Source organism: Mesoplodon bidens (assembly GCF_964165515.1).
Source record: "Mesoplodon bidens genome assembly, contig: HAP1_SCAFFOLD_918, whole genome shotgun sequence".
Classification (NCBI taxonomy): domain Eukaryota; kingdom Metazoa; phylum Chordata; class Mammalia; order Artiodactyla; family Ziphiidae; genus Mesoplodon; species Mesoplodon bidens.
The window spans coordinates 50,431-72,655 of record NW_027671969.1 but is presented as its reverse complement, the minus strand read 5'-3'; the positions used below and the strand labels follow the sequence as shown (position 1 = coordinate 72,655).

The 22,225-nt window shown below is 41.3% G+C and overlaps 1 protein-coding gene and 1 long non-coding RNA gene across 3 annotated transcripts in view; one reads left to right on the top strand and one right to left on the bottom strand.

Moving 5' to 3' along the window:
- LOC308610741 overlaps positions 1-22,225 on the bottom strand; it is a 31,622-nt gene that overhangs the window by 3,483 nt on the left and 5,914 nt on the right. The window contains exon 2 of the long non-coding RNA XR_014014633.1: positions 14,677-14,760. This is a non-coding gene — a long non-coding RNA (uncharacterized lncRNA). The remainder of the gene's footprint in view (positions 1-14,676; positions 14,761-22,225) is intronic.
- Positions 1,993-7,068, top strand: LOC308610740 (spermatogenesis-associated protein 31A6-like). Of its 2 annotated transcripts, XM_081259764.1 has the most exons (4): positions 1,993-3,299; positions 4,242-4,299; positions 4,642-4,702; positions 4,931-7,068. In XM_081259764.1, exons 1-4 carry the CDS (start codon positions 3,117-3,119, stop codon positions 6,948-6,950), a joined length of 2,322 nt encoding a protein of 773 aa, XP_081115890.1. In that variant the 5' UTR covers positions 1,993-3,116; the 3' UTR covers positions 6,951-7,068. The 2 variants fall into 2 exon arrangements, with proteins under 2 accessions (XP_081115890.1, XP_081115891.1); XM_081259765.1 differs by having other exon boundaries at positions 3,177-3,640; positions 3,702-4,299; positions 4,642-7,068.

The window sequence follows — 22,225 nt, the reverse complement described above, 5'->3', positions numbered from 1 at the left end:
AGAGAAAATTTAGAGAGCAAATATGAATGCAAAGAAGACCTGTTAGGTAGTTAGTGAGACGTTAGCAGCAAGGAGGTGACAGTGGTGAGAAAGACAAGAAGAAATTGAGTCACACGCAGCCACCTGGGGACCCTCCCTTGACTCCACCCAGAACGGGAGAAACTATGGTCGGGTGGTGGGCAGCTTATCCTGATAAAGAGAGGCACAGTAACACCAGGGGACTTCTCCAGGCTGTGCATGCCCAGACCAGACAGGCGCATAACCTATAGTAAATCCAAACTCATTATACCATAATTACAATAAATTACATGTGGTTTTGCCCCTCACCCCACCCAGTAGGAATCTCTTGGAGATTCAAGGATGAGAGCATGTGCAGCAGAAAGCTTGTTACATAGCTCAGGACTGTCAATCAAATAATGATCCTTGTCACTCACCCCCACCTCTCTGCAAAATGCTCCTTAAAAGCACTCGTAAGCCTTTCTAGGAATGCTGCTTTCAATTTGCAGAAACAGTACACCCATCCCCCCCCCCACACCCTGAGAGTGTACCTTTGCTTCGATATACTTTGCTTTGGGCCTGCTTCACTTCGCTGAAATAGCCTGTTCTCAGAAACAGCCTGCTCTTTCTCTCTCCTCTCTCTCCCTCTCTGAGAGTGTACCTATGCTTAAATAAACTTTGCTTTGTGCTTAAGCTTAACATGGTAGTTTGCGATCCTTTGCTTACTATCATGGAACCAAGATAGCTGGTCCAGGCCTTCCACTGACCTCCTCGGTTGAAGCTATTTTGTTACAAAGCATGTCCACATGGTGACAGACCTAAGTCTAAATTTTGATAAAAGGTTGAATTAAGGTGAGAATATCATATGGGAGGAAAAGACTGTAGGAAAAATAGTAGATGTAGGAGATATGTTTGTGAAAGTGCACATTCATGGCAATATAGCCAAATAAACTCACATGCTCACGTTCCCACTAAAACTGTATAAAATTATGACCAAGAAGCAGAGAATACACATTATTGTAAAGCCCTCATGGGGCATTAAGACATATTTACCATGTGAATCCTTCAGTGAATCTTGTGTTACTGCTAAGGGATAGAAAGTGGTGTCATAAGGGAATTTTGTGTAAGACTCAAAGCTCCCTTTCTATATGGTTCAGGCTGGACTTGAAGCTTCAGGGGCCTGGGAGGATGGGGCAGGAAAGGCAAGGCACACTCAGAAAAGAGAATACATACATAACACACTAGGAATATCTGAAGAGGCTGCTCAAGACCTGGCTCAGCCCCAAGGGTTTGACTCCTAGTCCTACTCTTCACCCTACAGCCCGTTAGGGTCAGGACCTTGGCTCCCCTAACCCATTCCTAGCTTCCGGGTATAGAATGAGTGCACGTCTGAATGTTAATGTTCTCTCAAAATTTACATGTTGAAATCCTACCTCTTAAAGATAGGAGGCAGGGCCATGCAAAAGTGCTTATGAGCTTTCATGAATGGGATTAGTGCCTTATAAAAGAGACTCCAGAGATATCTCTAGCCTCCTCCCATCATATGAGGATACAGAGAGAAGGCTCCAGCTGTGAACCAGGAAGAGAGCTCTCACTACGAGGTGGCCATACTGGTGACTTGATCTTGGGCTTCCCAGCCTCCAGAACTGTAATAATAAATGTCTGTTGTTTTTAATCTACCCAGTCTATGGTATATTGTTATAGCAGCCTTAATGGATTAAGACCACATATTTCAAAATTTATCTGGAGAGTGGGGACTGTCTTATCGTTGCAAACTAAGAAGTTGGGTTGAGACAACATATGAAAGATTTTTTTTTAAGTAGAAAATTATGGATTATTGGATTTGAAAGTACTAGATTGGTTAAGGAAAATGAGTACGTGTGTGTGTGCGTGTTTGCAGTGTGTCCCAAAAGTTTTTGTGCAGTTTAAAGATTTACTAACTCCAGAATTATAAACACTATAAACTTACAAAAACATCATTTGAAGGTTTAACTGTTACCAGATGCAAGTCTGTGTGCCTGATGCACAGTGAGGCTAAATACTGAAACATCAGAATTTGGAGCAGAGAAAGGTTTACACAGTGCCATGCAAGAAGACACGTGGCTCATGCCCAGGAAAAACCCCAAACTTCCTGAAGGCTTTCAGCAAAGCCTTTTTAAAGGCAAGGTGAGGGAGGGGCATGGCTAATTGTTGCAAATATCTTGGTGTTGGATCCTTTGTTCTAGCAGCTGGCCAGATGGGTCAGATCCTGGTCAGGTCACGTGTTCCTGTAAACCTCCAACAAAACAATTATTATTCTCTGTTCTGCAACTTTTTATCTCCATGAATGGGCTCTTAAAAGTCAGAGCCTTAGCAATAGGCTATCCTGTATATTTCAGGCTATAGGCAACATTGTTTTCCAAAAAGTGCAGAGCCAGCCTGGGTCACAGGGATGGACAGAGTTAGCTCCGGCAACAAAGCATAAAGATTAAAGTAAAAAAGATCTAATGTGGAGTCAGATTTGTTCTTCCCTATTACATAACTATTTATCATTCTTTCATACTTATGAATTTTGAAAAATAAATTATTTTAATTTTTGTGTGTAGTTCCCTCTGATAGAAAATGAGGCAAAACATACACTATTCAAAATTCACAAAACTAAATAAGTGTAAAAGAAATTCAAGTTCTATCCCTGGGTTTACACAAGACACAAACATGATGTGGGAAAGTTGGAGCTGAGGACAAAGGAAATCCTGAGTAAAAATGTCTGTGAAACAGCCAGTCTTCCAGGGTCAGCTTAAGATGTTCAAGAGTTATCAAATTGGTGGGCCTCAAGTAAAGGTCTCTAATGGATGAAGGAACCAGGTTCCAGATGCAATGAACAGAAAATTGGCTAAGGTCTCTCTGACAGGATGAGAGTAGTTGGAAGGAGGGATCTGGAAGCCCCAGGAGGGTGCAGGTGTCTGTGGGTCTGGATGGGAAGGCGGGGCAGTGATTCAGCCTGTTTCTCTTATTGCCCCTCCCCCACACTCAGGAGCCCTTTGTGACAAGGCCACAGCTCTGTGATGCAGGCCTGGGGTTCTGCCATCAAGTGAACTCCCAGTGCTCTGTTGCCTGAGGGCAGCAATGCAATTCAGAAGATGGAGAATCTCTTTTCTTCGAAAAACATTGTTGCTATCTGGCTGAGATGCAGCCCAACTTCCTGGGTGATTAATATCATCCTTGGGTTCCTGTGTGGACTGGTGCTCTTCCTAATGTTACTCCCCTGCTTCCAGAGTAATCCATTCTTAGCACCACCTAGGAAACATAGAAACATCAGGAAGGTAAGAAACCTTTGGCTTAATCCCAGCAGAGATTATCTCTTTTTTTCTTATTCTTGTTTCCACTTTTCTAAACCACCTAGAGAGACTCCTGAGATGGGAACTCTCAGAAAAGTATAGAACATCATCCTTCTAGGGAAAAGCCAGGCCAGAGAGGGGTTAGAGTGGGCATGAGGATTTCTAGCCTAAGATCGTAGACCAGGAGTTCAGGTATGGTAGAGGGCTCCAGGGCAAGTCCCAAATGCAGTGACTAATAATGGTCAAGGACTGGATTACTAAGAGTTCAATCTCTGCAGGAAGGCTGACCCCTGAGCCCTGGTTCACCAGCCACCTACCCACAGCGGGTGTCACAAGTGAGACCTTCCTCTGTGTTGGGGCTGAGCCCCTGAGAGCCTGAGAGAAGAGGCTGGAGTGGAGGTCTGGCCTTGGGAAGCAGAATCCTATCTGACAAAGCTCACGTGGACATTTAGGTCTGAGAATGTGTGTGTTTCTTGATCAGAGGAACAGTGACAGAAGAAATCTATGGTGATTAAAACTTAAAAAATCCTTCTTGGGCTTCCCTGGTGGTGCAGTGGTTGAGAGTCCCCCTGCCAATGCAGGGGACGCGGGTTCGTGCCCCGGTCCGGGAAGATTCCACGTGCCACGGAGCGGCTGGGTCTGTGAGCCATGGCCGTTGGGCCTATGCGTCCGGAGCCTGTGCTCCGCAACGGGAGAGGCCACAGCAGTGAGAGGCCCGCGTACCGCAAAAAAAAAAAAAAACCTTTGCACGCTTCAAAGAAGAAAAACTGAAAATATTGTTATCCACTTTAAAAATAAGTAAAAGGGGAAGAAAACCCACAGAGTTTTAGTTAAATGTAGAAAGTCATGTTGTTCATGAACACAGCTTGCCTAGATAGAGGACAGTGAGAGTTGGGTGTTCGCCCCTCATTTTTTCTTCTCTCTCAGCATCAAGTAGAGCTGAAGGGGAGGAGCAGGAGTAGGAAGAAAAGTGGATCTTTGAAAGGTAAGCCTTTGCCATTCAGCCCTGCGCGCCCCCGAGAGTTAGCTTCCATCTCTCCTAACCCTGAGGGCCCAGCTTCACGGTCTCTGAGGATGCCAGTGGCAGAGCTTATTCCTCAGGAAACAGAGCCTGAGCCTAATTAACGTGGAAGCACTTTGCAAAGGACAAACCCTTTTCAAGTGAGACTTACCATCACTGTCAGGGACATGTGGCCTTGGACACTGATACTTGGGCTCCAGAGTCTAATCCTCCAAAGATTTCCCTTAAAGGGCCATTGCACTCAGCCTCCTGAAAGACTCTTAGGCCTCTGCCTTCACCACCATGACCCAGTCTCCTGATTTCCAGCTTGCAGAGATTGCCTGGAAGAACTGGAGGGGACTCACAACCTGGTTTCACTTCTGCAAAGGTAAAGAATCTTTCCCCTTCTCTCCTGGGTCGTCCTTCCTCCCAGAGCCTATAATGTGACCCCAGCCCTGGGAGGGGGAGCCATGGGAGGGCGTGGCTAAGGCCCTAGAGTGAGGGAGAGCAGGAGCTTTATGAAGTCAGTGTGGGGGCAGAGGAGGGTTCTTGGGCTGCAGGTGCCCACCCCTGCCTGTCCTGTCCAGCCATCCTGGCCCCATCTGCTCTCCTACAGCTGCCTGGGGAGGCTTCCTGGCAAGGACAACTTTCATCAGCTCTCATGTCAAGACCCTCCTGGTGAGGCGTGCAAAGCAGTGCCTGCTGGAGCCTGTGGAAGACACTGCTTGAAGGGTCGGGAACCCTGCATGAACACCTCCTGTAGGGTTTCCTTCCTTGATCCAGACACTCGAGAGGTGCTGGAAGCACATATTATACGGTTTGGGGTAAAGCACAGGTGGACCCTACCCCTCAAGGTCCTCAAGGCCATAAATGTCTTTAAGTTGAAAAAGTTCCAACCCTCCACCGTTCTGCAGTTTGCCTCTTCCCCTGCAGCTACCTGTGTGTCTGGGTCCCACTCAACAGTCCAGTTTGCTGAGTTCCTGGAGAAACCTCCTCAGGCTCATTCAGGAGAGAAGGTGAGAACAGAAGAGTCAGTTCCTACCCTGAAGAGGCCTCTCCTTGTCCCCTCAACTGTGTGTAAGGAAATCCAGAGTGCCCTGGGAGCGATTCCATCTGGTGACTGCCATGGGCCCTCAAAGGCTTCTCTGACTGGACAGGAGGGCAGGCCACCTTCTCAGTCCCTCACACTCAGCCTTGTGGGCAGAACCTGGAAGAGTGAGACTGTGGAATGGGTCAAGAGGGACAGCCTAGAGCCAGGTCCAAGTTCAGCAATGGTCAGGAATGAGCCAAGAGAGGAGAGTGGTGGTCAGGCCTCAGGAGACCCCTGCCATAGGGTAACAGTGATGGAGGTGAACTTAGGATCCCAGTCTTTGAGAGGTGAAGAGGCCAGGGAGGCTGTGGAGGCCAAGGAGTCTCCTGCTCTTCAACCACAGTCTCGTGTTATCTTGGAAACCAAAGTGTTGACAAAATCCCAAACCACAAATGTACATATGAGGAGTTTAGAGGTGCCAGGGGCCAGTAAAAGTTTCCTACTACCTAGAATGTCTGTTTTCCAACATCCAGGTGAGCCATGCCTTAACATGGAGGTTGCTAGTGAGTTTAACTCCAAAGTAAAGGTACAGTCAGACAACCAGCTTCAGGACTTTCCCAAACACAGGTTCCCTGCTGCAGACAACTTGGCTTCTCAGGTGCCTCAGTGCCATCCCCAGAGAGTCCCCACCAGAGACAGGTTAGCTTCCCAGGAGCCAAGTGGCCTTATGGAAGCCCAAAGGAGCAACCTAGGGCAGCAGGAGCCCAAAACTTCAAAACTCCAAGACTCACGGAAGAGCCAGAGCAAGATGATTGCCCCTACTTACAAAAGAGAGGACTGTAGGGGGCATAAACCAGGAGAGCATGAAGAAAGGTTTAAAGAATTAGGGACCTCTCAAGCTGGAAGTATGCGCCACCCTGCCCAGGTCAGGGGAATAACGGACTCTATTGGGAGCAGATGTCTCCAGCGCATGCCAGAGAAGAAACATAGCCCTCCAGAAAGCCTCTTCAGAAAAAGGATGAGGCTATTTTTAAAGTGGATTTTCCCCAAGAAAAAAGTCAATGGTCGAGATGCTCTGCAAAAAAAAAAGCCCATATCAGCCACTGCCCGGAGTCACGGATCAGTCAAAAGCAGATCAATCTTGAAGAGTGAGACTGCTGAGGGTCAGGCACGCATGGCAGCTGTTGGACAGATCCTAGAAGAAAAAAGAGCAATTCACCATGGACTTCATGCCACAAAGTTAAATGAACACAAACTGGAATTCCAAGTCCCAGTATGTGGGTGTTTCTGCTACCATAGGCTTACCTCCTACCCAGAGCAAGGGAGAATGATGGGTTATACAGCCTGTAGTCATAAAGCCACCTCCAAGGGCCAGAGTTGTTCTATGAGGGAAAGGAAAGTCAGACACCAACATAGTTTGAAAAGTGTAAGGTTCGAAGATGAGCAGCTGGGCCTAAGGTGCCTCCCATCCTTGCCCCCCAAGAAGGGTTTGTTTCCAGTTAGTACCTGCCAGTATGGGCCAAGGATTCCAGGTGCCCCAGCCCGCCATCAACACTGTCCAAGGCATTGTCATCTTTGGGGAGGTGTCTTGCCTGGTCGACAGTAAAATCCTTCTTTAGTCTTCCCTTTAGTAGGAAAACATGTCTCCAAGTAAAAATTCAGTCCATGTAGAGAAAATGATTTTCTCATTAGCACATCCAAGATATTTAGTGTTCCCCAATACATGTATATATATATATATATTTTTTTTTCCTAATAAAAGCATAGTGTAATGGCTGCTGTCTGTGCTGTGCACTTTGTCTTCTAGAAGGGATGGGCATGGAGGGAGGTGGACAGTAGCATCACAAGCTTGCTCCTTGTCTCGTGTCCCTTCATTGCACCTTATAATACTGTCATTACACAAACCAAAATTACTCTAACAATGAGACGGGAAAAACCTATGAAACCCACACCCAAGGATCTGGTTCAACCAATCTTTCTCCTTCTTCTATGCTACTTTGAACTTTATGCAACTGTAGTGGATAGGTTTACACGATAGGGCTGGAGATTCCAATTCAGTCTCCAGGAAGTGTCAGAGCCAAGTGGATGGAAGTTTGGGGGGAATAGAGTATGGGCTCTGAGTTCAGAAACAGGAGAAAGCTTGCCCCTGGATCTCTTGGTAGGGAATATACAACATCTGCTCTTAAGAGTTCCTTCTCTCTCTGATGAAGGCTGGGATTGAGATATGCCCTATGAACCCCTTTTAGCTTAGCCATAATAAAATGTACAGCATCACCCTCCCCCACCTCTGTTTTTCCTACTTTAGAGCAGCAGCAAGGATGGCATTTCCAGCTCTGTGTGTGTAGGTGAGGGGAGTATCAGGGAGGCTGCTGAGGGCTGTGTTGAGTCCAGTCCCATATAAATGAATGGCTATGTTCATGGGTCACCTACCTTCCACTCTATGTTAACCCCAGAGAAGGAGTTTTGGATGAATGGAATAGGGGTGTGACTGTGGGTAGTAACTACCTGATGGTCAAACACTGTGAATTTAGGGTGGGATGTAGGTGTAGAAAAATCACTGGATCCAAGGAAGGAGGCAAAGTGGTACCAGATTCCCATAAATGTGCAGTTCTGAAAGAGCAGCCCCCTGACATACAACCACCATCTAAAGGCCTAAAGGGGAGGAAAAGTTAAGGGTCCAGTAGCTCATCATGGCCCCACCCCAGGGTCTCTACCCTATTCCAACTCTAAGATCACAGACCTAGAGAAACCACCTTTAGGTCAAAACAGAAAGTCAAACTTATAGAAGTAAAGCAAATCAGGGAAGGTTAATCTCTTAATACTATATTTAATAAGCTTACACATCATCTCCTCTTGACTTTTAGAAAGGATAACTTAACAATAGGTGTAAAAGCCAGGACTAGGGAACTTGGGATGTGACTCCTAGTCTGGTGACCTTCACATAAACACATGGCCCAAGGACTGCTCCAGGGGAGAGGTGGGGACTGGCTTGTGATTGTGTAGTAAGCCTTGCCTGTCTCCCAGTCCTTGATCACCCCAGAGCCTGGCAGGTGAAGAAGCAATCAGACAGGATTTGTGGTGGTGTGGAGGTGACCTGTGCAAAGTGGATGGGGCCGGGTGCAATCCAGGAGTGTTCCACTGATCTGCTTCTGGCACAGCTTTTCTTGTCTCCTGACCCCCATCCATATGGAAAAGCAGGGAGATGAGGAAGAATTTCTCTAGAGTGATTTGGTGCTTTCTGCCATGTGCAGGGCGCATGGTGGACACAGCTCCAGGTGGTGTCTTTCTCAGTGTGGAGATTTCTGTTCCAGCTGATGCCCCTGATCCAGATGACAACAGAAATGGACCCCATCCCCCATCCCTGTCAGGCCCCTCAACACGTGGAAATGCTGTGACCTGGGGTGGAGGGGGCAGAGTGAGCACAGGACTGCTCACACCCCTGGTTTCTCCCTGGAGCCAGGCCCTACCTCTGGGCCCCAATTCCCAAGGCAGCCTCCAGAATGGGCACAGCAGTGAGAGTGGAGCCAGGACTTGTGGGAGAGGTCGGTACCCAGAGGAAAGAGTTGACAGGGCTGGGACCTGAGCCTGGCTGCTGCTGGGTCCTCTCAGGGGCACCCAGAAGTGAGTTCTGGGAATATGGGGAAGCTGGACTTGGACCTCTCGGCTCCTGCTGGGAGAGTGCCACAGACAGGTGATGCTGATGGAACAGCAAGAAAACAGAAAGAAGCAAGTCCCTTTGCCCTTCTCTTGCTGCTCCATCTTCCATAAGGTACAGTAAGACAAGAAATTGAGAGACCAAAAGAAAAAAAGAAATGGAGAGACCCAGAGACAATACACAAAGACTTCACAGACACACCTCTCAAGAGAGACTTCTCACGCAAACACCTTTCTCAGAGATCACATACTGAGACCTCACACAGGGACCTCATGTTGCTTCACAGACCCTCAGACAGAAACCTAGCACAGATTTAACAGATTTCCCAGAGATACCTTCCAAAGGGACCTCATACAGAGACTTCACACAGAGATCTCACCCAGAGACAACACACAGAGACTTGGCACAAAGACCTCACAGAGACCTCACGTCTATTCTGCAGTATTCATTGACAAGTTTTTCTTAGTGAATATGAAACCACTTAGCAAACTGGCAGCATGATAAATATATCATCAGTTGTGCCCCTCTGAGATCCACCAGACACTCACCGTCAGCATTACTCTAAATGGGGAAATGTTTGAGAAGTTTTGTTCTTTTGTAATGTCACTGCCTCTGAACAAAAGAATTATACATTCCAAATGTAGATTTGCAAATTTCATTGTTAGGTGTTCATTAGCTTGAAAATCACAAATTACTTTTTTAAATTTCTATTTATTTTAGAAGAATGAAGAAAATAATGTTTATTTCTTAGAAATGCATGTAGTACTCTATTTTTTTATTTTTAAAAATTTTTATTGGAGTATAGTTGATTTACAAATTTGTGTTAGTTTCAGGTGTACAGCAAAGTGAGCCAGTTATACATATACATATGTCCACTTTTTTTAAAGATTCTTTTCCCATATAGGCCATTACAGAGTATTGAGTAGAGTTCCCTGTGCTATACAGTAGGTTATTATTATCTATTTTATATATAGTAGTGTGTATATGTCAATCCCAATCTCCCAATTTATCCTTCCCCCCTTATCTCCTGGTAACCATAAGTTTTCATTTGTACCCTTTTTTTTAGGAGAATCACAAATTTTAAGCACAACTAAAACACTGTCAGTCTCCAGTGAGGGAAAATATTTGTCCAGTTTTAGTTATCATCCAGTCAAATGGTATCTGGCACGTTTTTTAATTTATTGAGGACAAAACTTAAACTTGAGATGGCTTACTTGTTTCCTTTGGAAACATAAGAAAAACCTGCAACAAAGGTACTCTAGGAATGAAATAAACCAAGAAAGAAGCATCCGGACTCACATTCACTTCCCAGAGGGCTGTGTAACTAGCACATTATTTTGCACATAATAGCTTGCATCAGGTTTGTGGGGTTTGCTTTATTTTTTAACAGGCCAATAATCATGTGAGGATTTTTCACAAGTCAAATTTCTGGTTTTAAATTTTACATTCTGGCAAAATTATGCTTCTGAATATTATTTTATTTCTTAAAATGTGGTAATGCCCTAAAATGATATTACACAATCATAACGTTCAGCTAACATACTTAAAAAGATGGGCTATTAAGGCTTCATTCTTAAATAATTCTATGAAATGCACATTTTCTAAGACATGCAGTTAGGATCCATTTTATATTCATTATAGGGTTAACACATTGCTTTAAAAATTTTTGAAGGATTATAAAATATATGACTTAGCCTATGCTTGACATTATACATGTTACCTCATAAAATTACTGAGGGAAGGATACCTGAATATCTGAATTGAAGGTAGTCTACATTTAATCTACATTTGGCTTATAACAATGAATAATGAAAGACTTTCATTTATTATATATCTCACACTTTCCAAAGGGTACACTTCTAAAAGACTACTGATTTCTCACTGCTAATAAGCAACCTATTGTCCTTGCCTTGGTAAAATCTATTTTAATGACAGCTGGTTGTCTCCCAGATTATCCATTGGTATTACAGCGTCACGGTCTTTTAAGAGGAGCAGGGCTGACACGAGGACTCTGGGCTTATTTCTACAAGAAATTTAGTTTTTCTATTCTCCTAATTAACAAATGTATAAGTATTAATTTTTCACTTTACTCCCTTTCGTCGTTGAATCAGAAAACAATGGACTGTGGTCACGTATGTCATCTAATACTCTATCAGATCACTTTGTTTTAATAGTGCAGCTTACTCAGGTAACTTTACTGATCCGAACAAAATGGAATCAATTAGGAAAAAGTTCATACAGGAAAATATCCTTTTCAAAGTTGACTATTTTAACACAGTTAAATAAGCGATTATTTTTTAATCCTTTGAGTTAAAATTGTTCAGGGTGGCCAAGAAAGTCTGGAAACATGAAAAATGTCCATAAAAGCACTTTATTACTATAATACGTTGAATGTGTTGCTCCTCATTATTAATTCACAGTTCATTAAGCTGGGCAAAATCACAATGAGCAATGTGCATTAAAGCAAAATTCCCATCAATCATTTTCCATCTGCCATACATTGTGTCAGATGATTTGTGTGTCTAATTTTCATGGAAAAACTTGTACTTTTACTCCAGAATAAGAAATCAAGGGGGATCAATCTATTAAAAAGATATTAATATTCCCAGACTCTGTGGCCTTCAGTATTTTCTTTTTAAGAAGATTCACCTACTGCAAATCTTATAAATATTTTTACCATTTAATATGCCCAGACAAAATGGATACAAAAATTAGATAAAAGAGAAAACAACAAAAACAGATCCCCTTTGTTTTCAAAACATTTGATGTTTACATCAAAATATTTTGTTGAAAATGAAGTGATTTTTAATCTATAGTTAAAAGACACTCTAATGATATTTAGAACTTATTACAGATCTGGATTTTTACAAATAGATTTTTATTTAAAACAGGTAACACACTGATATCAATAAACCAGGCACTCTAGAACAAAATGTGGAGATGGCAATTATGCGATGACTTTTTAATACTCCAAGGGAAAAAGAGTTTTTCCAAAGTAGTCCATCTACAATATTAACCCTTAAGATCTACTCCCCTTGATAGGTTTCAATATTATTTTCTGTTTTATACACATTTACTTTATAATTAACTCCTACAGGAGGACATTTCTGGAAATGTTCCCAGATATCTACAGCCACACTTTCTGTCATGATCACACCATGGAAAAAGTAGGGAACATCCAGATCCTGATGATCCAGGGGTTTCATAATTACCCCTTTGAGGTCAGTCAGAATCACAATCATTCCCAGAACAGGGTCGGTCTTTACATTTGTGCCCCTAGACATGCAGATTGTAACACTACCCACCCAAAGGCAAGTTGTCTTCCTTACTCAGGTTTGCAGGGGCACCACTCACTGTGGTAGCTAGAAGAGTCCGTTGCCCCCACCCCGGACCTGCATTCTGTACTCTCCACAGACACATCGTACTACAAATATACAAGTGGTGCTGATGAAACTTCCAGAAAGCTATAAAATAATGCATGCCAGGCATGGTAGATGAGGATTTAGAAAATGCTAACATCTTCTCTAGGAAATAAAGGTGACATACCTATGTGGCTTTAAGCATTTTTGTGCATTAGCTGGCCCCCTGGATCTGGGAAACAGCATCTGATTTTGAAGTTTCTCAGCCTCATTCTCTGCAGTGAAATCTGAAGCTCTTCCTTCCTTCTCTGAGTCCAGAAGCTGGAATTGATACAGTCTGCTCTCTGTGATTTCTCTCTACCATTTGTTTCCAATGACCACTTCAACTCAGATATCTCTCAAATCAGGGATCACTCCTAAACTTCAGGAGGAAGGTCACTGCCCTTTTTATTCCCACCACAATTTTATGCTAGTAACCCTTTACAGTGTCAATAAACTTATTTTGTAGAATGTGCCCCCTGGACTCCACCTGCTAAATCTGTTTTTTGGGCAAATCATTTGTTACTTACCTAAACAAATTTTATAAAATCATATTTCATAAAATTGTATTTTATAAAATGTTATTTTCTTATTTTATAAAATTGGTAAATCTAGGGATTTAGGCTTAATTATTATTTTTAAAAATGTTGGTACTCATTTTGCCAATTTTTCTCTTTTTACATATATCAGAAAATATGTTAAGAACTCAACTGTGAAGATACCACTATTTTTATTTTTTTTCACTTTTCGTACTTAACTTTTATAACAAACCTTTATTATTGCACAGGAAACATGAAAGTTTGTTCCTTGGAAAACATCAGTCTTAAGAACGTACTAAGTTAAAGCTTAGCATGTTAGATCTGCGAGTAGCCTTGCCTTTTTTTTTTTTTTTTGCGGTACGTGGGCCTCTCACAGTTGTGGCCTCTCCCGTTGCGGAGCACAGGCTCCGGACGCGCAGGCTCAGCGGCCATGGATCACTGGCCCAGCCGCTCCGCGGCATGTGGGATATTCCCAGACCGGGGCACAAACCCGTGTCCCCTGCATCGGCAGGCGGACTCTCAACCACTGTCCCACCAGGGAAGCCCAACCTTGTCTTTTTTTTAATGTTTTTTCTGAATTGTTAAAAAAAAAAAAGCCTTAAGAGCTTAGGAACAGAAGCAAATTGAGAATTAAAATCCAACTCATTCAAATGAAGTTTGTCAGAACAGTTTGTGTGTGGAGAGGACAGCTTCTAGGCACTTCAGAGAAACCAGTAGGACAGAATTGAGAATATCCAGCACCTTACAGGGCTTCTCACAGAAATGCTTTAATGCAAAGAGGTGACTAGATTTCACAGGGAGACCAGGGAGAGGATGCAGAGATAATTAAATCACATTCAAGCACCTGTTTACCTGGGAGGTAAGTTCCTTCATATTGTGGTCAGATGTTGTTTAGGGGGACACTGGTGCAGGGCAGGTGTTGGGAGGATGAACTCTTTTCTGAGTGATTTTGCAAGTGTGAAAATTCATCCAACAGAGATGCTAGAAAATTTTGCTCCTAGTAGCGAGCGTCCAACATGATATTTTGGGACAAAAATATGTATTTGGAAGAATTTTTCACAAAAGAGCAGTGATGGGAGGAAAAGATACATATGGGCCTGGCTAGTAATATTCTTCCTTCACAATTTTCTTGTGGGTTCCTGAGGCCTGTTGTGACTGCTTGGAGACCTGGTCCCCAAGCAATGGCCCTCTTTGTCATACTCAGGGTAACCCAGGAAGTTGCTTGTCTGAAGCAGAAAAGGTTCTCCCTTCCACTCATGTCCTCTTGCTGATCAGATGAACACATGGCATCATCTACAGCTGAGAGGTGTTTGTTAACTAGCTTTGTTTCATAGGACACAACTCATATATACTCTACAGTAATGTTTATCCCTGTCTTTTATAATCTCAAGGTAAGAAGTAATCAGTGTTAAAATCATTCTACTGGAAAAACAAAGCACATGATTTTTTTCCCCTAATAGTGATTGTATTTGTTTGCTAGGGCTGCCATAACAAAATACCACACTGGCTACTAGGTGGCTTAAACAACAAAAGTATATTTTCTCATAGTTCTAGAGGCTAGAAGTCCAAGATCAAAGTATCAAGTTTAGTTTCCTTGAGGTCTCTCTCCTTTGATGGCTACCTTCTCGCTGTGTCCTCACATGGTTGCCCCTCAGTCTGTGCATGTCTGTGTTCTAAAATTCCCCCCTTATAAAGATACAAGTCATATTGGATTAGAGTCCATCCATATGATCATTTTACCTTAATTTTCTCTTCCAAAGCAGTATTTCCAAGTAGAAGTTAAGCTTACTGTACAAGCAATCAGGTATTTAATAAGAGGCATTGCTATGGAGACAAAAAAACAATGGTTAATAATTGAGGCAAATTTCGGATCAGTTTTTGAGTTCTGAGGGTAGACAGTTGAGAAGATCTCTAAATGTCAGGGTTAAAGCATCTTTTGTAGTTTGAATGTCCATCAGATGTTCAGGTAAACTTTCTGAGTGGTCCATATAGCAACAGGAACGAAGAAGATTGTCTAAACATGAGCTGCTGTGGAGATTTCTCTGAAGTTTATATTAAGGTATCTACCTTCAGTATGCAGGACTTCAGAAAAAAAGGCAGTTTTAGTTGCAATGATTCCAAGTCAAAAGGGTGGGAGAAAATTTGGAAACACTAGTTTGGAGAGTTGTAGTCAGGTAGTGGAGGAAACTAGAAAAATTCAGGATACAGTCCAGTTTTCAGGTAATTAAGAAAACTTCAAGGAAAATTAATAGCACTAGAATCTAATATCCACAATACGTATTTTGGTTTCTATTGAAAGATAATTTTTCCCTCTAAAATCACCCTCATTTCTATCAAAGATAGCCAAATTAAGACAAATTTGTTTGCAAAATAAGTCTAGATTCAATAAACTTGGTCTTATTTATATAAGTATAGCAAGGATTGTGACTGACCATATAGGCTTGCTTTTTATTTTTATTTTTTGCTTTTATTAAGAGAATTTATTGCCTCTCTCTCCTCCCAATAGCTCAAACGTGAAGAAGCAACATCAGAGGAAGACAGACAGACAAATGGCTCTTTGAGTTTGTCCTTCTTGGCACTGGTGAAGGAAGAGGCAGCTTTCTCGAAGTTTTTATCTGCTTAATTGGATGTAGTGGAGAAAGGCAAGGAAAGTCAGAGGATAAGTGAACAGGCTCTGCACCTACCAAGGATGTGTTATCCTCCTAATCGTCCCAGTAGGAATATTCCATTCATGTTCTTTGATCTGATCCTTGCATTGGAAGACACTTCTTTGTTTAATCTCTTTTTTAAATTTAATTTTTATTTTATATTGAAGTATAGTTGATTTACAATGTTGAATTAGTTTCAGGTGTACAGCAAAATGATTCAGTTATACATATACATATATCCATTCTTTTTCAGATTCTTTTGCCATATAGGTTATTACAGAATATTGAGTAGAGTTCCCTTTGCTATACAGTAGGGTCTTGTGGATTATCTATTTTATATATAGTAGTGTGTATATGTGAATCCAAACTCCTAATTTATCCCTCCCCATACCTTTTCCCTTTAGTAACCATAAGTTTGTTTTTTAAGTCTGTGAGTCTGTTTCTCTTTTGTAATTAAGTTCATTTGTATCATTTGTTTAGATTCCACAGATAAGTGATATCATATGATATTTGTCTTTCTCTGAATTACTTCACTTAGTATGATAATCTCTACATCAATTCATGTTACTGCAAATGGCATGATTTCATTCATTTTTATGGCTGAGTAATATTCCATTGTATATATGTTCCACATCTTCTTTATCCATTCATCTGTCAATGGACATTTAAATTGCTTTCATATCCTGGTTATTGTGAATAGTGCTGCACTGAACACTGGGGTGCATGTATCTTTTGGAAGTATAATTTTCTCCAGATACATGCCTAAGAGTAGGATTGCTGGATCATATGGTAGTTCTATTTTTAGTTTTTTAAGGAATCCCATAATATTCTCCAGAGTGGTTGAATCAATTTACATTCCCACCAACAGTGTAGGAGGACTCCTTTTCTCCACACCCTCTCCAACATTTTTGTAGTCTACAGTTTGTAGACTTTTTGATGATGGTTACTCTGACTGGTGTGAGGTGATACCTCATTGTAGTTTTGATTTGCATTTCTCTAATAATTAGCGATGTTGAGCAGATTTTCATGTGCTTTTTGCCCATCAGTATGTCTTCTTTGGAGAAATGTCTGTTTAGATCTTCTGTCCATTTTTTGATTGGGTTGTTTGCTTTTTTGATATTGAGCTGCATAAGCTATTTGTATACTTTGGAGATTATTCCATTGTCAGTCCCATCATTTGCAAATATTTTCTCCCATTCTGTAGGTTGTCTTTTTGTTTTGTTTATGGTTTCCTTTGCTGGGCAAAAGCTTTTAAGTTTTATTAGGTCCCATTTGTTTATTTTAGTTTTTGTTTTCTTTCCTCTAGGAGGTGGATCCAAAAAGATATTGCTGCTGTGAAAGAGTGTTCTGCTTGGATTTTCCTCTAAGAGTTTTATAATATCCCATCTTACATTTAGGTCTTTAATGCATTTTGAGTTTATTTTTGTCTGTGGTGTTAGAAAATTGTTCTAATTTCATTTTTTTTTACATGTAGCTGTCCAGTTTTCCCAGCACCACTTATTGAAGAGACTGTCTTTTCTACATTGTATATTCTTGCCTCCTTTGTCATAGATTAATTGACCATAGTTGTGTGGGTTTATTTCTGGGCTTTCTATTCTGTTCCATTGATCTATATTTCTGTTTTTGTGCAAGTACCATACTGATTACTGTAGCTTTGTAATATAGTCTGAAGACAGTGAGCCTGATTCCTCCAGCTCCATTTTGCTTTCATAGTATGCTTTGGCTATTTGGGGGTTTGTGTTTCTAAACAAATTTTAAATTTTTCTGTTCTAGTTCTGTGAAAAATGCCATTGGTGGGGGCTTCCCTGGCGGTCCGGTGTTTGGGACTTCACCTTCCAATGAGGAGGATGCAGCTTCGATCCCTGGTCAGGGAGTTGGGATCCCACATGCCATGCAACCAAAAAAAAACAAAAAAAAACAAAAAACAAAAAACAAAAATCAAAGCATAAAACAGAAGCAATATTGTAACAAATTCAATAAAGACTTTAAAAATGGTCCACATGAAAAAAGTCTAAAAAAAAAATTCCACTGGTAATTTAACAGGGATTGCATTGAATCTGTAGATTGCCTTAAGTAGTATAGTCATTTTGACAGTATTGATTCTTCCAATCCAAGCACATGGTATATCTCTCCATCTGTTTGTGTCACTTTCGATTTCTTTCATCAGCATCTTAGAGTTTTCAGAGTACAGGTCTTTTGTCTCCTTAGGTAGATTTATTCATAGGTATTTTTTTCTTTTTGATGTGATGGTAAATGGGATTCCTTCCATAATTTCTCTTTCTGATCTTTTGTTTTTAGTGTATAGGAATGAAAGAGATTTCTGTGTATTAATTTTGTATTCTGTGACTTTACTGAATTCATTGATGTGGTGTATCACACTGATTGATATGTGGATATTGAAAAATCCTTGCATCCTTGGGATGAATCCCACTTGATCATGGTGTCTGATCCTTTTAATGTGTTGTTGGATTCACTTTGCTAGTATTTTGTAAATAATTTTTGAGTCTATGTTCATCAGTGATATTGACTTCTTTTTCTTTTTTTACAGTACCTTTGTTTGGTTTTGGTATCAGGGTGATTACGGCCTCATAGGATGAGTTTGGGAATGTTTCTTCTTCTGAAATTTTATGGAATAGTTTCAGAAGAACAGGTGTTTAGTGTTCTCTAAATGCTTGAGAGAATTCACCTGGGAAGCCATCTGATCTTGGACTTCTGTTTGTTGGGAGTTTCTTTTTTTAAAATAAATTTTTAAAAATAAATTTATTTATTTATTTTATTTTTGGCTGCATTGGGTGTTTGTTGCTGTATGTAGGCTTTCTTTTTTTAGTTGTGGCAAGAGGGGGCTACTCTTCATTGCGGTGCATGGGCTTCTCATTGCGGTGGCTTCTCTTGTTGCAGAGCATGGGATCTAGGCATGTGAGCTTCAGTAGTTGTGGCATGCAGGCTCAGCAGCTGTGGTTTGTGGGCTCTAGAGAGCAGGCTTAGTAGTTGTGACCCATGGGCTTAGTTGCTCTGTGACATGTGGGATCTTCCTGGACCAGGGTTCAAACCCATGTCCCCTGCCTTGGCAGGTGGTTTCTTAACAACTGCGCCACCAGGGATGCCCTGTTGGAGTTTCTTAATCACAGTTTCAATTTCAGTACTTGTGATTTGTCTGTTCGTATTTTCTATTTCTTCCTGCTTCAGTCTTCGAAGGTTGTACCTTTCTAAGAATTTGTCCATTTCTTCTAGGTTGTGCATTTTACAGGCATATAGTTTCTTGTAGTAGTCTCTTATGAGCTTTTGTATTTCTGTGGTGTCCATTGTAACTTCTTTTTTATTTCTAATTTTATTGATTTGAGCTCTCCCCATTTTTTTCTTGATGATGCTGGCTAATGGTTTATCAATTTTATCTTTTCAAAGAACCAGCTACTAGTTTCATTGATCTTTCCTACTGTTTTCTTTGTCTCTCATTTATTTCTGCTCTGATCTATATGATTTCTTTCCTTCTACTAAATTTGGGTTTTGTTTGTTCTCCTTTCTCTAGTTGCTTTACTTATAAGGTTAGGTTGTTTATTTGAGATTTTTCTTGTTTCCTGAGGTAAGATTTTATCACTATAAACTTCCCTTTTAGAAATGCTTCTGCTGCATCCCATAGGTTTTGGATCTTCGTGTTTTTGTTTTCATTTGTAGGTATATTTTTCATTTTTCTTTGATTTCTTCAGTGATACATTGGTTGCTTATAGCATATTGTTTAGCCTCCATGTATTTGTGTTTTTTACAGTTTTTTTCTTGTAGTTGATTTCTAATCTCATAGCATTGTGTTTGGAATAGGTGCTTCATATGATTTCAATTTTCTTAAATTTACCAAGGCTCACTTTGTGGCCCAGTGTGTGATCTATCCTGGAGAATGTTTCGTGTGCACTTGAGAAGAATGTGTATTCTGCTGCTTTCAGATGGAATGCTCTATAAATATCAATTAAGTCCTTCTGGTCTAATGTGTCATTCAAGGCCTGTGTTTTCATATTGATTTTCTGTCTGGATGATCCGTCCATTGATGAAAGTGGGGTGTTAACATCCCCCAATACTATTGTGTTACTGTCAATTTCTCCTTTTATGGCTATTAGCATTAGCCTTATATATTGAGGCGTTCCTGTGTTGGGTGAATATATATTTACAATTGTTGTATCTTCTTCTTGGATTGATTCCTTGATCATTATGCAGTGTCCTTCTTGGTCCTTGTTACAGTCTTTATTTTAGAGTCTATTTTGTCTGATATGACTATTGCTACTCTGGCTTTCCTTTGATTTCCATTTGTATGGAATACCTTTCTTTTACCCTCCCACTTTCAGTCTGTGTGGGTGTCTAGATCTAAAGTGAGTTTCTAGTAGGCAGCATATATATGGTTCTTGCTTTTGTATCTATTCAGCCAGTCTATGTCTTTTGGTTGGAGCATTTAGTCTATTTACTTTTAATGTAATTATCAATATGTATGTTCTTATTGTCATTTTGTTCATTGTTTTGGGTTTGTTTTTGTAGCTCTTTTTTCTTCCCTTCCTCTTTTGTTCTCTTCCCTTGTGGTTTGATGACCATCTTTAGTGTTGCATTTGGGTTGCTTTTTCTTTGTGTATCTATTGTAGATATCTGGTTTGCATTTCCCATGAGGTTTTGATATAGCAGAGTATATATATATATATATATATATATATATATATATATATATATATACACACACGAAAAGTTGTTTTAAGCTGCTGGTCTCTTAATTTCAAATGCATTTCCAATATCCTGCATTTGTACTCTCCTCTTCTCATGATTGCTTGTTTTGATATCATATTTGTGAGTAGATGATTTCCTACCTTTACTGTATGTTTGCCTTTAATGGTGAGCTTTCCCATTCATAATTTTTTTTCTAGTTGTGGCATTTTCTTTTTCATCTAGAGAAGTTCCTTTAGCATTTGTTGTAAAGCTGGTTTGATGGTGCTGAATTCTCTTAGCTTTTGTTTGTCTATAAAGCTTTTGATTTCTCTGTCAGGTCTGAATAAGAGCCTTGCTGGGTAGAGTATTTTTGGTCGTAGGTTTTTGCCTTTCATCACTGTAAATATAGTGGGCCACTCCCTTCTGGCCTGCAGAGTTTCTGCTGAAAAAATCAGCTGATAACCTTACTGGGGTTTCCTTGTATGTTATTTGTTGTTTCTCTCTTGTTGCTTTTAATGTTTTCTTTGTCTTTAATTTTTGTCAATTTGATTCATGTGTGTTGGCATGTTCCTCTTTGGGTTTGTCCTGTATTTGACTCTCGGTGCTTCCTGGACTTGAGTGACTGTTCCTTTTCCATGTTAGGGAAGTTTATGGCTATTATCTCTTCAAATATTTTTTCAGCCCCTCTGTCTCTCTCTTCTCCTTCTGGGACCCCTATAATGTGAATGTTGGCACATTTAATGTTGTCCCAGAGGTCTCTTAGACTGTCCTCATTTGTTTTCATTTTTTTTCTTTATTCAGTTCCAAAGCAGTGATTTTCACCAATCTGTCTACCAGCTCACTTATTTATTCTTCTGCCTCATTTATTCTGCTGTTGATTACTTGTAGGCTATTTTTCATTTCAGTTATTGTTTATCTCTGTTTTTTAAAACTTCTAGCTCTTTGTTAAAAATTTCATCTATGTTCTTGGTCTGTGCCTCCATTCTTTTTCCAGTTACTTGTATCATCTTTACTATCATTACTCTGAATTCTTTTTCTGGAAGATTGCCTATCTCCACTCCACTTAGTTGTTCTTCTGGAGTTTGATGATGTTCCTTCATCTGGAACACATTTCTCTGCCTTCCGTGTTTGTAGCCTCCTTTCCTCAGGCTGCAGGATCATGGCTCCTCTCACTTCTGGTGCCTGCCCCCTGATGGGTGAGGTTGGTTCAGGAGCTTGTGAAGTCTTCCTGGTGGTAGGGACTGGTGCCTGCCCACTGGTGGGTGGAGCTGGGTCTTCTCCCTCTTGTGGGCAGGGCTGTGTCAAGTGGTGTTTAGGGGCGGCTGTGGGATCAGAATAACTTTAGGCAGCCTGTCTGCTCATGGGAGGGTCTGTGTTCCCACCCTGTTGGTTGTTTGCCCTGAGGCATCCCAGAACTGGAGACTGCAGGCTATTGGGTGGGGCCGGGTCTCAGTGCCCAAATGGTGACCTCCAGGAGAGCTCACAACAAAAAATATTCCCTGGGTCCTCTGCCACCAGTGTCCTTGCCCCCACAGTGAGCCACAGCCAACTTCTTCCTCCCCAGGAGACCCTCCAAGACCCTCAGGTAGGTCTGACCCAGGCTTTTACAGAGTTACTGCTTTGCCCTGGGTCCCAGTACACATGAAACCTTGTGTGCACCCTCCGAAAGTGGAGTCTCTGTTTCCCCCAATCCTGTGGAGCTCCTGCCCTCAAGTCCCACTGGCCTTCAAGATCAAATGCTCTGGGATCTCCTCCTCTCATTGCCATGTCCCCAGGCTGAGGAGCCTCACGTGGGTCTCAGAACTCTCACTCCTGTGGGAGAACCTCTGTGATATGATGATTATTTTCCACTTTCTGGGTCGCCCACCCAGTAGGTATGAGATTTGATTATATCACGAAAGCACCCCTCCTACCATCTAGTTGTAGCTTCTTCTTTGTCTTTGGATGTAGAATGTCTTTTTTGT